The sequence below is a fragment of the Balaenoptera borealis genome (assembly GCF_965194805.1).
Source record: "Balaenoptera borealis genome assembly, chromosome: 14".
Lineage (NCBI taxonomy): Eukaryota > Metazoa > Chordata > Mammalia > Artiodactyla > Balaenopteridae > Balaenoptera > Balaenoptera borealis.
In genome coordinates this window covers 58,858,118-58,874,171 of record NC_138875.1, presented here as the reverse complement: position 1 = coordinate 58,874,171, position 16,054 = coordinate 58,858,118, and the positions used below count along the sequence as shown (strand labels likewise).

Below are 16,054 nucleotides of genomic sequence, written 5' to 3'. Positions count from 1 at the left end.
GCTACTGTGCTTCTCTTCCTCTCTACAATTCTGAAGAATCTTCCTTAGATTCTGCAAAGTACCTGTGACCGTCCTGATGATAGTAGGTGATCAATTACCAAATAGCAACTGGACATAGGCGGACTGTGCATTATTTTTGTTGTTTGTAGACTCCTTTAATTTGAAGTATTAAAACCGTGTGCCTTCTAAATAAAAATCTAACTTGTCTGCTTAATTAGGAGGTCAGTAAGACAGGTGTTTGGCCATGTGCAGACAGAAAATTCTATGAACCATGAAGGGAAATCAAAATGATTAAGAGGATTAATTTGAAAAATCCGTGCACTATTTCCACATTCTTCATAGAAATATAAATCAGTTCTATATACTCATCTGTCTTTTTGTTTAAATATAAAATACTATTTAGAAGTTTCCTTAATTAAAATCACTTAAAATAACCTTGTCTGTTGCAGCCAGTGCTTGGGTGCTGTGGCAGTGCCAGAGTGAACTGGGGCACTACTCTGCCCAGCCTCTGTCTCTGCTCACCTTCGCTTCTTCCAGACGGTACGCTTCCTTACTGTGTTTTAGAATCTGACATTATTCTTCCTTGGCTCTAAAATTTTTTTATTTCTTCAAAGCTCAGCAAGGAGGCATGCGGCTAACGTGACATTTGGGGCCCCTGGGGGTAGGCCACGTATCATGGGAAATCAGAGTAATCCGTATATTTTGATACCGTGCCAAGGACTCAGGTTCAGTTTATGTCAAGCGTTCTGTTCGGTTGCTTAGAATACGTCCTGTGAACTGACGGTGGAAGGGACCACCTCAGACCTCCCTTCCTCCCTGTCTGTCTGTCTGTCTGTCAGCCTGTCTCCCAACTGTCTGTCTGTCTGTCGATCCATCCATTATCTCTCATCTGTCTACATATCATTCATCTCCTTTGTATTGTATTTGATGGAATTTGTATTTGATTCCTTTTTTTTTTGCCTGGCAGCAAAATCTTATATGGGCTGTTAGGTACCTTTTATATTTTGCTTTATTATTTCTAAGTGTAAAGGGAATTTAATTATTACTAAGTTGTATTTTTAAACTTCTCCTCAGCATAAACATTTTCCATTTCCCCCCCAGTACCTGATAATATAAATTCAGGCTTTCTTGCTTTTTTAAACCAATCAGAGTTACTGAGATAATTACCAGGTATTAGCAAGACGGATCACTTTGACCATGAGGAGAAAATCCTCAGTAGCCAGATGATTTCAGTTTGACAAGCCATGGGGTATTATTAGTCATGTGCAAGCCAGCCTTGGCTATGCTTGTCTTGTGCAGGAATACTTTGCTACAGGCATCAAGTCTAAACTGTTCATTTGCATAGATGTTCGGAGTATTACCCGGAGTTAGGCATGATAAACTGTATTTACATCCTACAAAATGAATGCAGTGTTATTGAATTTAGCAGGAAAATGCCTGTCTTAAGGACATGAATATTATCTGACTAGAAGCAAACGGATATGCGGAAGTGTTTTTTGTTTGTTTGTGGCTTGTTGTTTTTTTTTGTATACAAAGGAGAAAGAGAAGGGACTTGCAGAGTTTGAGAACATGCTCGCTCCCGTCTTACAGCATTCTAACAGGGGTATCGTATGGGTCGAGAACTAACATCCACTGGGCTCAAGGCTTCTCTGTGATTCAGAGATGTGCGTATGCAGTTCAGGGCATGTTGAGAGTCTGCTGGGAGGTGGCACCGTGGAGAGAGTGGAAAGTAGGGATCAGGCATCCACAGTCCTGGTCGTCAGGATGCTTACAGCCTCGGAAGGGGAGACACATCTGAAAATGAAAAACATGACGCGTCTGAAGTGTTGAATACTGTGGCAGAGGCAAGGACAGGTATGCTGCATGTGAGGAGAGACGCACCTGGTCCGTCGGAGGCAGGAGGGGTGAGCGAGGAAGGCTTTTCTCAGCGATGGGAAGTCTTTCACTGGAGTCATGCAGCATGAGTAAGAGTTAGAGAGGCTGACAAAGGAGGGGCGGTTCTGAGGTTGAGGGACCAGCAAAAGTGTGGGGCTGCGAAGCCACGGGCACACCATGCTCCAGCGGACGTCGCAGGGCACGAGATTGGAGCGGGTCAGAGTTAGGAGTGGAGGGGGAAGATGGATTCCAGACACACTGAGTAGATTAAACACCCACCAAACCTGTTGAGAGTGTGGGCTGGGATGGAGAGGATGAAGCGATGGCAATGGCTCCTCCATCTCTGGCAATGTCAGGGCTGCCATTAGCCCAAAAGGGGTCTTTGAATTAGAAAAAGATACATTTTCTTCCTGGCGGATGGAAAGTCTGTGGCAGGAGGAATGGCGTGTGTGCAGAGCCCAGGGTGGGTTTCAGCTTCCACTGGCCCCTTGGCTTGGTGCTCTTGTGCAGTGCACAGTCTGAACAACTGTCAGGGGCGGACATGGCCACTTGCATCATTAGTGCAAATATGGAGAGTGAGTGGAACTGGGCGGCCGTGAGAGGGGCAGTGACACGCTCAGTGGTGAATGTGCTCAGTCTGTAGTATTTAGGGTCACTGTTCAGGGGGACATATCAAATAAGAAGTTGGATATATGATTCTAAAACACTGGGGAGTACAGGTGATTTGAATCCATTAAACTTTAAAAAACTTACAGGTAAATTGTAGTTAAAATTATTCAAAGGGAATGACGTTCTGAATTATAGCTCCAATGGGACTTCTATAATACTAGCGGTTGGTTCTCCAGCATGGTTAATCGCTCTATCAAAAAACTAATTCCAAGTAACTTATTAAAGAATGCCTACTACTTACTAATGTACCAAAGGATGGTCATGATAAATTGGATTGGTGAAAAGTTTTCTTCTCTGTTGCAGATTGCCGTGCTATGCCTTGTATGACTAGGACCTCGTACCTAGAACACCTCTGCCTTGACACTTGTGGAGACTCAGACCATGTGAGTACAGAAGCTGTATAGGAAAATTGCAGCGAATCCTAATTGGTTAGTTCAGCTAAGCAGAAAACCAAAATTTCGTGAGAGGGAGGACCAAAGAAATAATATCTATTTTTTGTGACATGTATTCTAGATGAGGTGGAAAACTTCTCTTTTCCCCATTAATTTATTATTGTACTAGGGGCTATAAAATAAACAGTGAAATTTTTGTGTCAGCTTGTTTATCAAGGTATTTATGGCAGCCAGTTATAAGAGGTATAATTGAAAGCATGGTTATTTTTGTTTGTTTGTTTTTGTAATTCTAAAGGAGAAAAAACCCATCTCTCTTTCTGTGGCACTATTTTGCAGAAAAACACTGCTAAGGAGTGCTAAAGTGGCAATGAAACAGCCCAACAGGAAGAGGAAGCTCAGGATGGATTCCAAAGAGCATTTGAATCAGGATGGATGCTTGGTAGGTTGTCAGTTCCTGGACCCTTCCTGTAGTTTGTGCTGATTGTGGGAATTCGCAGTGTAATTGTACATCTCCTACAGTGACAGCAGAGGTGTTTTTTTCAGTCACTCGAAACCGGTTGCTTCTGGTTGAGTTTTATGTAGCGTGGTATAGAATATATGTGTCATTAACTCTGGTACATTTTAAAAGGTAATCTTGGGAATTCCCTGGCGGTCCAGTGGTTAGGACTTGGTGCTTTCACTGCCGAGGGCCCGGGTTCAATCCCTGGCCGGGGAACTAAGATCCCATAAGTCACGCCGTGCAGCCAAAAAAGTGATAATCTTCATATGAAAGGTGAAAGGAGGCCTTTTCTTTTAAAACGATGGAGGTAATTGATCATTATCAAGTAAGGGACAGAGGTTGTGGACTCACTGTAGGGGTTGTGTTTGTCAGGGTTCTCCAGAGGACCAGAACCAATAGGAGTAGTTGACAGCCCTGTCACAATCTCTGTCCCTACTTGATAATGATGAATTATATGTATATTTGTAGAGAGAGACGTATTTTAAGGAATTTTTAAAAATAAATTTATTTATTTTTATTTATTTATTATTTTAGGCTGTGTTCAGTCTTTGTTGCTGCGTGTGGGCTTTCTCTAGCTGCAGCAAGCGGGGGCCACTCCTTGTTGTGGTGCACGGGCTTCTCATTGCGGTGGCTTCACTTGTTGCAGAGCACAGGCTCTAGAGCGCGCGGGCTTCAGTAGATGTGGCGTGTGGGCTCGGTAGTTGTGGCTCGTGGGCTCTAGAGCGCAGGCTCAGTAGTTGTGGCTCATGGGCTTACTTGCTCCCCAGCATGTGGGATCTTCCTGAACCAGGGCTCGAACCGTGTCCCCTGCATTGGCAGGCGGATTCTCAACCACTGCGCCACCAGGGAAGCCCTATTTTAAGGAATTGACTCATGCAGTGATGGGGACTGACTAGTGGCAGTCTGGAGACCCAGAAAAGAGTTGATGTTACAGTCTTGAGTCCAAAGGCCATCTGGAGGCAGATTCCCTGTTCTTCAGGGGGAAGTCAGTCTTTTTTCTTGCAGGACCTTCAGCTGATTGGATGAGGCCCACCTCACTGTGGAGTGTAACCTGCTTTTCTCAGATTCTACTGTTTAAATGTTAATTACATCTGAAAAATATGTCACAGTAACATCTTGACATCTAGAGGGCATACACTGCATCGTGCCTCTAGTTCCCTGTGCTGTTTCCTTATGACAACTTCTTGTATTCCTACAAATGTCAGGGTGGGCAGAAGTGACCAGGAGAACTCCTCTGTGGTGATGGTTTGGGGGATGGTAGGCCATTAGAGCGTTCTCAGGGGCTCTCGTCATTTATTTGGGTGTGGGTTTTGGTGTCTTCATGTGGGTTTTAGTTGTGCATTTACACATTATGCAGTGGTGAAGTGACACAGTGTCATACTTACATTCTTCGGTTTGATGCCAGGTTGGTGGGGCTCCATGACCTCCAGGCGTTAAATGAGAAGTGTCCAGCGATGATCTGGTCTGAGGTTGGTTTTAAGATGTTAAACATATAGGCCCACGTCAAGCTAGAGAGCTGTTTCCTCAGCCTCAGCCCCACTGGGAAGTGGCGTGGTTAACGTGGAGGCTGAGGTCCTGTTCCCCTTGAGGTCCAGACGGGGCCGGTACCGTGAGTGCCGAGTGGTCTAAGTGTATCCCAGAGAACTAGCTGTCTAAGAGGTTGCTTGGATCAGACGTGGGGAGGCCTGCCCGTGTCTTGAGTTATGTGAGGGTGCTGTTCTCAGCATTTTAGGTCTGCCGTGTCATGTCTTCTGAGGAGAACAGGGTATTTGATGTGTTTAAAGTTATTCTTGGACAGTGGTTCTCCTGCTGTGGTCTCTGGACCAGCAGAGTCAGCATTGCCTGGGAGTTTGTTAGAAATGCAGCTTCTTTGCTCCCACTGTAGACCTGCTGACCAGATGCTCTGGGGGGTGGGGCTCAGTGGTCTGTATTTTACCAAGCCCTCCAGGCAGTTCTGATACACGACCATATTTGAGAAGCATTGTCCCAGGGAAAAAGTGGGACACATCTTACCTGCTAATAGTGCTAGAGCTAATCCATATTGTCTGCTGCATATTTTAAAAATATTTTAGTGTAAAATTTGAGACCACTTCTCCTATCTAAATATATTTTCTACTTTTTCTCTGTATCATTTCCCTTTAAGCTGCTAAAATTGTTACTGCCCCGTCTTAGTTCTTGTTACCTTGCCCTTCAACATGAATGAATATTTGACCTGCTATCTCATCTGTATTGGCACAAATCCCAGTTTTCTCCTAAAGCCCAACTTGGTTTCCAATTTAATGCTGGTGCTTTTACCATTATTTCCATCCCACACTGGGGTTTTCGGTTTTGTGAACCCCAGGGGTGCTCAGCACTTACTACTCAGGTGCTGTTTGAGCTTGGCGCCTTGCATAGCTGGATTTCTGAAAATATCTGTTGAATGATGTTCCTGGTGTTTAATAACATCTCCATGCAAATGGACTTCTTTGGTCAATAGTAAGAAAATGATATTTCCGAGGGCCGTATTACTCATCTGAGGTCTAAGGTGTTTAGAACATAAAATTATTTTAAAGGATATTCACAGAAGACCAGGGGAAAGATGTGCATTTGGGGTGAATTCCACGTTGCCATGTCCGTTTGGGGCTTATTGCCAGTGTCCATTTCCATTAGTTAAGTTGAATGGTTTAATTCACAAAGCAGGGTCACATCTGTGGCTGCATTCACCGTGGAGGGAAAGGGGTTCAGTCACTGAAATCATGTTTGAATTTTGCTTGAAATATCAATAACATCCTTTACTTTCTATGTTACCCTTCTTGTTTTAAAGTGACATTTCCAGCCAGCCAAGCAAAATAGCATTGGCAGGTTAAGAACATAAAACATCAAACTAATGACAGTTGGGTGCTTTCTAAACATCTGCTTTTGAGACAGTAGTGTCAGGAGATGTGATAATTTTTAGATGCTGATATTAATATCTGTCAATGAATGTCTTCCTAGACTAGTATTTCCATGTAGAATTTTAAAATATTTATTTATATTTTTCAGTATGCAGACACATGGTTAAAAAAGACCACATAGTACAGACAGGTATTGAAATAAGAAGTAAATTCTTTACTGAGTAAATTCTCCCCACACCTGCTAAACCCCCAGTCTTTTCATAAAGGTGTGACCACTGTTTACACTTTCTTGTGAATCTATATAGGGATCAACAAACAAAACAAAAAAACAAAAAAGAAAGCTAAGAAACCCAAATCCTTTATGCATGTACACATATATACATAATACATACATATACATAGCCCAGATGGGCTTACACTCTGGCTATTGTTCTGTACTTCGCATTTTTGCGCTTAAGCATGTATATCTTGGAGATGCAAATCTTCTCATTGTTTTCAGTGGCACATAGTATTCCACTCTGTGAATGTACCGTAACTTATTGAAACAGTGCCCTGCTGTAAACATTAAGGTGATTTTTATTTTTTGTCTTTACACACCAAGTTACATCCCGTGTTCTTATTCATATGTCTTGGTATACTTTTGCAATTGACTCACGGGCAAAATCTCACCAGTAGAATCCTTGTCCTAAAAAGTTTGTGCCTATAAAATTTTGATTCGCCTTTCACGTCGTCCTGCAAAGAGGGCGTCCCAGGTTACACTCTGACACCACCCGTGACCGTGCCTCCGCTCCTTAGGCTTCATCTCACGTCTTACGTCCCGTGTGCTCAGTTCTACCATGTGGACGACTTGCCTGCTGGTCTGGCAGGTTGTGCTGCCGCAGACTTGAAGAGAGGGCTTCCCTTGCCCCTTGGACTCCTTCTCACGTCATGCTTTTCACAACATCCCACACAGAGATGAGTGTCCTGCGGGTGCCTTGGTGGCCTTGGCCACCCCCCACCCCTAGAACTGCTGGCAAAGTGTGGCCACATGGTAACTGGGGAAACGAAGCATTGTTTTCAAAGTGGTTTCGTGGATGTTTGGTGCGTACGTGGGTGTTCTGGGCATAAAACCCCAAACCATATGTAGGCTGTACAGTTTCAAATTCCCTTCATAAAAATGCAAGTTTCTCAAATGAAAAAAGGAGATTTTGTTTGACTATACAAGAATAAAGTACGTGTTGTCTAATTGTGTATATAAAATACCTGATGCTGAATAAATGTTAGTGCCCATTCTTCCTCTCCCTCTGCAGCTCTTAAAAATCTGTGAATCTGTACCTAATTCATGAGTTATGAACTTTGAGAAATAGAAAGATGAGGCATTATTTATTCTTAAGCATCTTAGAGTATTGCTGAATGAAAGAGAACTGACTTAGGTCGAGTAATGCAGTGTGACTAAGATCTGAGGTCCATGTAGCCTTCAGAGAAAGGTAGGATCACTGAGGGCAGAGTCTGACCTTGAAGGATGAAGAATATCTAAGATGTCCATATTTTAGTTTATTTAAAAATAAAAATATCTAACGCACATGTAGTGCTGTTATAACACATGGCTCTTAAATACAACCTGGTAAAATGCAAAATGAGGGAATACAAATTATTTGCTTAAAATCTGTATGTTCTGTAGGCAGCTAACCTTGAGAGAGAAGGAAGTTGAAGGGTCATAGCAGGGGCTGTCTGGCCAAGGAAGCAGCAGGAGCCTGGGTTGGGGGCTGGAAGCAGATACGACGACCTGTGTGATGCCTGGCGGGATTATAGTGGCTGTAATGACTTTTCTGACTGAGCAGTTTTGTAGGGTGAGTGCTGGGATGCGAGTCAGGGTATTTGGATTTTGGTCTTTGGCTCTGGTGATAAGTAGCTCTGTGACCAAGGACAAGCCCTTCGCCAGGCTGAGGCTCAGTTTCTTTGTCTCTAGAACAAAAGTCTTAGATTAGAAGATTTTTAAGGGCCTTTTAATTTCAGTAAGTCTAAGGTTTGGTACACAGTGAGACAGTAAGGTGAGTGGGGTGCATGTGGGTGGCCAAGTTCAGACGGTCTTGGTCTTGGGGCCACTGGACTTGACATACCAACAGGAGGGAGCCGTGGTTGGCTGCAGCCGGGGCGGAGTGCAGGGCAGTCTTTTTTATAATATCCTTAAGTAGACATCGAAAAAATGTTTAGGGTAGGATTATTTCAATTTCTTATTTTTTCAGTAGTATCTGATTTTTAAAATCCTTTTGTTGCCCCGCACACGACTGATAGCAGCTTGTATCAGCGAGTAGAATCCATTTATATGTGGAGGAACTGCAGAAAGGAGATGTTAATAAAAGTGTTTTAGATTTTTTTCCCTTTTTTTGGGTGTAAGTCTTAACAAATACTGTTTTAAAATATACCTGAGTTTTTGTTTTTGTTCGCGTTTAGCCAGGTAAACGGATCGAGACGATTGCCATTGAAAAGGATAGTTTGTGATTCCCATTTCCCAAGAGGAGGGGGCGCATCACACCAGACAGGGCCCTGTGGCGAAGCACCAGAGTCGGTCAGGGGGCCGCAGGGGCGAGGGGAAACCAGGGGCAGGAGCCTTTATTGTGGTTTTCTCGGAAATGAACGGGGGAGGCAAGGTGAGCAAGCTTAGCAGGTTCAGGAGTGGCTAGTTTGGATAATTTCGGTGGTCTCTGGCTACCGGGCTGTCTCTGATCATCCAGTACCTGGCCCAGGGTTGGTTTAGGGCAAGTGGATAGTGTCCCAGACTGCAGGATCCGGTAAGGAAAGGGGAGTGGGCTGTGGACTCAGGAGGCATGACCCCGGGCTCGTTGTTTGCTGTCTCCAGGAATTGGCTCACACTGAGAGGGACAGTCCCTCCCCAGTCCCCAAGGCCCCCAAATGTCAGTCACAGAATACAGAAAATAAAAATCGTGATGAATACAATTACGGAAGAGAGATTCCATTTGGGGTATTTGAACGAGATGAGGGCATTTGCCTCTGTGTCTGCATCTCAATTCCAGTAGAGCAATGGGGACCACCCTGTCCTGTATTTTTATCTGAAAGGTTAATTTCAGTTATCTTCAGTTTGCGTCCCACGTGGGATCAGAGCAAAAGAGAATTTTGAAAAGTAGACTTGACACAGCAGGTGAAATTCAAATAGTAGTTTATTACTGGAGATACTGTATAAGATTTTAGTGTTTTCTATAGTTCCGGAAACCAGTAGGTATCACCCTTCATTCTTTTTTTTTTTACCAACTTTTTTTTTTTTCAAAGTTTAGGGCTGCTCTGTTTATTTATTTATTTATTTATTTATGGCTGTGTTGGGTCTTCGTTTCTGTGCGACGGCTTTCTCCAGTTGTGGCAAGCGGGGGCCACTCTTCATCGCAGTGCGCGGGCCTCTCACTATCGCGGCCTCTCTTGTTGCGGAGCACAAGCTCCAGACGCACAGGCTCAGTAGTTGTGGCTCACGGGCCTAGTTGCTCCGCGGCATGTGGGATCTTCCCAGACCAGGGCTCGAACCCGTGTCCCCTGCATTAGCAGGCAGATTCTCAACCACTGCGCCACCAGGGAAGCCCACCCTTCATTCTTGTGGAAGAGGAACATCAGGATGCTTGAACATCCTGTGCTCAAGGACCTGTCTGACAGTGAGCGAAAGGAAGGGGTGTCATCTGATGGTTCCACGGTGATGACCTGAAATTGCCAAACACAAATCAGTGGGTGAAAAACCCTTTTGCTTTGCTTCCTTGATTGGATTTCTCAGACGGGGAACCGTAGGCACTGATTAATTAGAAAACATCACTGTAACGTGTAGTAAAAGTATATGATGCATCCAGGGCCATCAGGAAGGAACAGAATGTCAAGCCTTTTTGGTTATTTTCCCAGCTCATAATTCTCTCTTCCAGAACGATGGATTTGAGTTGGCTAATGGAAATGTACCACAGCAAAGACTTATTTTATGTTCCTTAAACTATTATCTCCCCTTTTTCAGAGCAGTGTTCTTTTTTTTTACTTAAAGCTTTATTTTCAGTTTTCAGAACTAAAGTTTGAAACCTGGGAAGGCATAGTAATGGTTTTGTTTTTCTCAATTCATCTTGATTTCCTGAAGTGTTCTGTTTGAGAGGATAAGGAAAAGTGCTCATTTTTCCTTTTTTAAAAAGATTAACTCTATCCATTAATAGCAGTGTGGATTTACTACCTTTAGGAAATAATTAATTAACCCAGACAGACGCAAAGAATGTTAAAGCTAGCAGGAGCTTTGGAGAACATTTAGTCCAATCCCTTTATTTTACAGACAAAAGAAATCAGATCCAGAGAATACGTGTCATTTGTTCCCAGTTACCTAGCTCTTTGGGTAAATAGGTGGGGTTGGGATTTGGCCTTAGGTTATCGGACCCCCAATTCAGCATTTTTTTCTGCCCTATTATATGATATTAAATCATTTTTTGTTTGCAAAAAAAATGTCCTAAAAATGAGGTCAGTATATCGTAAGAGAAATGTAAATTTATTCTGTAATACAAAATCATGATCTTTCATGTGTATGTCTACATATCTATAACCTTACTCCATCTAAAAAAACACATGGACGTCAGGAGCTTGAGTAATTTAACTTTGAAGCGAAAGGTAATGTTATTTTTGTGAGGAATATGTTTTTTCTATCTAGGTAGAATTTCAGTAGCAAATAAAGAAGTGTGAACCAAACATTCTAATCCACTAACTGAGTGACACACAGCACATTATATATTTCTTTTTATATTTGAATGATACAGTGATTATAGAAATGCTTCAGTAGCTGTTGTGCTCACATAGCCAACCCTGTTTCTTGTTACCATTTCAGTTTTGCGGTAGAACATTTATGAGAAGAGACTTGCCTTGTTTTGAATTACGTAAATTTCCCGTGCATTGAGTGGGTAAAGAGGGATGGAGTTGGGGTGAAGAGCTGCCGTAGAAAATTAGACCTGATTCAGTTCATCATCTCACATGCAGTGGAACAGAGGTAGATAGGATTGGGTTACTGCCTCCCCGTTCTCCCCTCCCCCGTGACTGTGGACTTGCAGCGCCTTGTGTGGTCCACAGACCTTCAGCAGCGGCATCACCTGGGGGCTTGTTGGAAACTCGTGCTCTTAGGCCCTTCCCAGACCCACGGAATCCAGATGTGCATTTTAACAGGCTTCCCAGATGATTCATATGCATGTTAAAGTTTGAGGAACACTGGGTTATAGTATGTTTTGTAAGGATGCAACTGTATTACTTGCACAAAGATATCCATGAAAACTTCGGACATGAAATCTGCTAGGCACAAAAGTACCATTCTTGAACCTTGCATTCATGCCTTGAGTCAGCAAGTATTTGTTAAGCTGGACGAGGGGCCAGGCTATGCTTTGGGGAGGAAAGATGGTTAAGACCCTGTCTGCCTTCAGTAAGCTCAGCAAAGCGGACGAGACCAGTAAGAGAGAAGCTGGTCATGCAGTGTGGAAGGCCCAGTATTAGAGATTTATACAGGATATTTCCAGGCTTCAGAAGGTTACCTGACTTAGCATGGGTGAGGTGGGAAGCAGAGAAGAGGAGGTAGGATCAGAGAAAGCCTCCCGGGGGAGAAATAGGCACACGTTAGCTTTCTATTGATGATAGCAAATCACCACAAGCTTAGTGGCTTATTACAACACATTGACTGTTACCTCACACTGCCTGTAGGTCAGATGTCCAGGCACGGCTCAAATAGATTCTCTGTTCAGGGGCTCAAAGGGTAAAATCAAATGGTTGGACTGAGTTCCTTTTGGAGCTCTGTGGCCTCTTCCGAGCTCAGATGGTTGTCGGCAAAATTCAGTTCCTTGTAGTTGTAGGACTGAGGTTCCTGCCTTCTTGCCGGCTCTCACGCAGAGGCCAGCCTCAGCTCCAGGGAGCCCCACAGCTCCTTGCCATGTGGTCCTCTCACAACAAGGCAGCCAGCTTTTTTTAGGCCAGCCGGAGACTCTCCTCCAGTCAGCTGAGGGGAGTTGTACGTTGTAATGCAATTGAGGGTGTGACCATCCCATCACTTCTGCCATTTTCTGTGGTCTAGAAGCAAGTGACGGGGAGGGGACTTGGGGGTGGCTCCTTGGGGTCATCTGGGGATCCTGCCCACCGTGAGGTGATTTCACTGCGGCTGGGAGGGAGAGCGGGACGGACTGCGTGACCGAGGCGTGGGTCCCGGAAGCCGCAGAGTGAGTTCTGGGGACTCTGAACAGGGGATGCAAGAGCATTAGAGTGAAGGTGAGGAACTGATTTTGTGCTGCCTGAGTTTCAGGAGCCTGTAGGGCATCCAGGTGAAGCCGTACAGTGGACTTGGGGTCTGCACGTCTGTAACCTGATGGAGGGAGACGTGGGTCCATTGGTCGCCGTGTGTGAGACTGAGTGGCCTGGATGCCAGGGGCTGAGCGGGGCAGGCGGGGGGCGGGTGGAAGCCCTGGAGGGCTGGGTGATGGTTGTGCAGGGGTGGAGGCCGGTGCGCGCGAGCTGTGTGGAGGACGGGCCCTGCACAGTGGGATGGGGAGGAGGGAACGGCGGGGACACCCAGCCTTCACTTTGTCCTCGATCAGCCACGAACAGCTGGCAGACACCTGACCAGCGAAGGGCAGCCGGTGCACGAACACTGGACATTGCGTTCCATTTGTTCCCTAAAACCCAGCACTGTTCCTGGCACATTAATTGCCCAATAAATATTCTTTAAATAAGTAATTAACTCAGGGTTTTAAGATTCCTCTTTACTCCTCCCTCAGGATTCTTCTTCCATCAGAGATCTTGTTCATCCAAGATACGCTTTTTCAGTTAGAAAACATATAGAAGATAACTTAATTTTGATTAAGTCTTAATGCACTCTTGGCAGTTTGAAATCTGGCAAAACACCTATGATAACTGCCATTAACTGAGAGTCTACATGTGGCATGTGCTTAGTAGGGCTCTACCCGTGTATCTCTAATCCTCAAAACAATTCAGTCAACAAGATATGATTACCTCCAAGTCACAAATTAGGAAACCGAAACTCAGAGAGGTTAAATCACTTGCCCAGGGTCACACAGCTGGTGAGGGGAGAAGCAGGGATGTAAACCCTCAGCTGTCTGACTCTAAGACTTGTACAGAACAGAACCTCTTACTGCGTGTAAAACACAAAGTAGCCCAGGAAACATATCAAAACATCAGGCTGTAATAAGTAAAGCATCGTGGCTCTGGTACTTGGATAGACAGGTAAACTAAAGAAACAGAAGAGGCAAATGCACCTGGGGGTTTAGTGTATAGGACACAGGTCTTAGACTGATGGGAGGAGGGGGACTATCCCATAAGTGGTCTTGGGACAGGTGACGAGCCACCTGGGTAAAAATAGTGTGTCTCAACTTCACACCATGTCCTGGCACAAATTCAAATTTGTCAAAGATTTAAGTGTAAGAAATAAACCATAAGTGTAAAAGGCATAAACAAAGAAGAAGGTTTTTATGATGTGGGAGTAGAGAAGGATCTTCTATTACTCAATAATAGCAGCCATAAAAGAAAAGTTTGATAATTTTATTTCTCAAAATAAACAACAAAAATCCTTGCATATTAAAAATACTGTAAGAGAAGTGAAAAAGAGAAATGACTAACCAGGAAAAAATAAATAATGCCTCTCATATTGTAGACAAAGGACTAATCTTCCTAATTTATTGAGACCAAAAGATGAGTAGTCATTCCAACAGAAAAAAATGGGCCACAGATGTAAAGAGATATTTCACAGAAAAGGAAATACAATGGCTTTTAAATATACAGTCTTCAGCTTCTTCATAATGGAACAAATGCAAATAAAACGATAGTGAGATATTATGTTTTTCATCATCATCTTGGCAAAAATCCAAAACTTTGCTATCACACCCTGTGGGCAAGGCTCTGGGCAGACGGGCCTGATCCGAGGCTGTGGGGCTGTTGAGTGGGGCTTGCTGGGCGCCAGACCTGGCAGGAAAACACGAGTCTGGTTTGACCCGGCTGGTCCACTTCTGGGAAGTCATTCTGTACACATCCTGGCACATATGCAAAACGCCCCGTGTACTGGTTTTCCACCGCAGCGTTATGTGATTGGAAAAAAGATTTGAGACAACCTGGACATCCATAAACATGGGATCAGTTAAATAAATCATGAGGTATCCATTCAGAGTAATACTGTGTAACTGCGAAAAGAAGGAGTGTGCTCTTACAACCTGATAGAGACCTCCAGGGTATTTTAAGTGAAAAGAAAAGTAGAAAACAGTGCTACCTTTGTGCGCAAGAACAAGAAAATAAGAAAATATATTCTCTTTTTTTTTGCATTTTTATAAAGGAAACTTTGCAAGGATATTTCAGAATCTAGTAACGAAGATTTCTGGGTGGAGGTATTATACGTAGGCCAGATGGGGGAGAACGGGTCGGGGTGGGAGGGGAGTTTTCACTGTATTAATTGTTTCTCTATTTATTTTTACCTTGAACAATGTGAACTCAAAAAATAAAATAAATTATATGTATAAACTAAGGCATCTCAAGGAGTCTATCATAATCAATTCTATATGACTATATAAACAAATGGCAGCCTGATTCAGTCATCTTCAGACTTGTTGGTTTGTTCACCTCATCAATAAAGAAACTTCAGTCACATATCTGGATATACAGGTATTATTTGTTTATTGGAAAATTATATGATTTACTACTATACAAATTGTATTTTGTACCTTAAAGCCATAGACTAAAAAAGAAACAAAAAGTACAATATAAAAATGAAATGAATAGTGATTAACAGTTAAAAACTAGTTTGCTCTCATTAAAATATTAATTTTTTGAAACCTTGTTTTAAAGCCTTTTGTTCCTGTTATCTGAAGTCTACTTTTTAGGTTTAGTTTTAATGGCTGTCATAGCTTAGATGACCAACCCTCTTGGTTTGTCTAGGACTGAAGGGTCCTCCAGTTATGGGACTTCAGTGCTGTGACTGGATCAGTCCCAGGCAAACTGGGACAGTCAGTCACCTTAGGCCTGGCTTAAAAAGATAAAAAAGTCTACAAACAATAAATGCTGGAGAGGGTGTGGAGAAGAGGGAACACTCTTGCACTGTTGGTGGGAATGTAAATTGATACAGCCACTATGGAGGACAGTGTGGAGGTTCCTTAAAAAACTAAAAATAGAACTACCATACCACCCAGCAATCCCACTACTGGGCATATACCCTGAGAAAACCTTAATTCAAAAAGAGTCATGTCCCACAATGTTCATTGCAGCACTATTTACAATAGCCAGGACATGGAAGCAAGCTAAGTGTCCATTGACAGAGGAATGGATAAAGAAGATGTGGCACATATATACAAGGGAATATTACTCAGCCATAAAAAGAAACGAAATTGAGTTATTTGTAGTGAGGTGGATGGACCTAGAGTCTGTCATACAGAGTGAAGTAAGTCAGAAAGAGAAAAACAAATACTGTATGCTAACATATATATATATGGAATCTAAAAAAAAAAATGGTTCTGATGAACCTATGGGCAGGACAGGAATAAAGATGCAGACGTAGAGAATGGACTTGAAGCCACAGGGAGGGGGAAGGGTAAGCTGGGACGAAGTGAGAGAGTGGCATGGACATATATACACTACCAAATGTAAAATAGCTAGCTAGTGGGAAGCAGCCGCATAGCACAGGGAGATCAGCTCGGTGCTTTGTGACCACCTAGAGGGGTGGGATAGGGAGGGTGGGAGGGAGGGAGATGCAAGAGGGAAGAGATATGGGAACG

The 16,054-nt window shown here is 43.5% G+C and overlaps 1 protein-coding gene across 3 annotated transcripts in view; it reads left to right on the top strand.

Annotated features, from left to right (window-relative positions):
• Positions 1-2,859: 2,859 nt before the first annotated feature.
• The window catches only part of L3MBTL4 (L3MBTL histone methyl-lysine binding protein 4), a 311,741-nt gene continuing 298,546 nt past the window's right edge, over positions 2,860-16,054 (top strand). For 2 of the 3 annotated variants that reach the window (XM_082353570.1, XM_082353572.1), the window contains exon 1: positions 2,945-3,375. In XM_082353570.1, the coding sequence (XP_082209696.1) occupies positions 3,304-3,375 (72 nt within the window). In that variant the 5' untranslated portion in view covers positions 2,945-3,303. The other variant, XM_082353571.1, reaches the window with a different exon arrangement.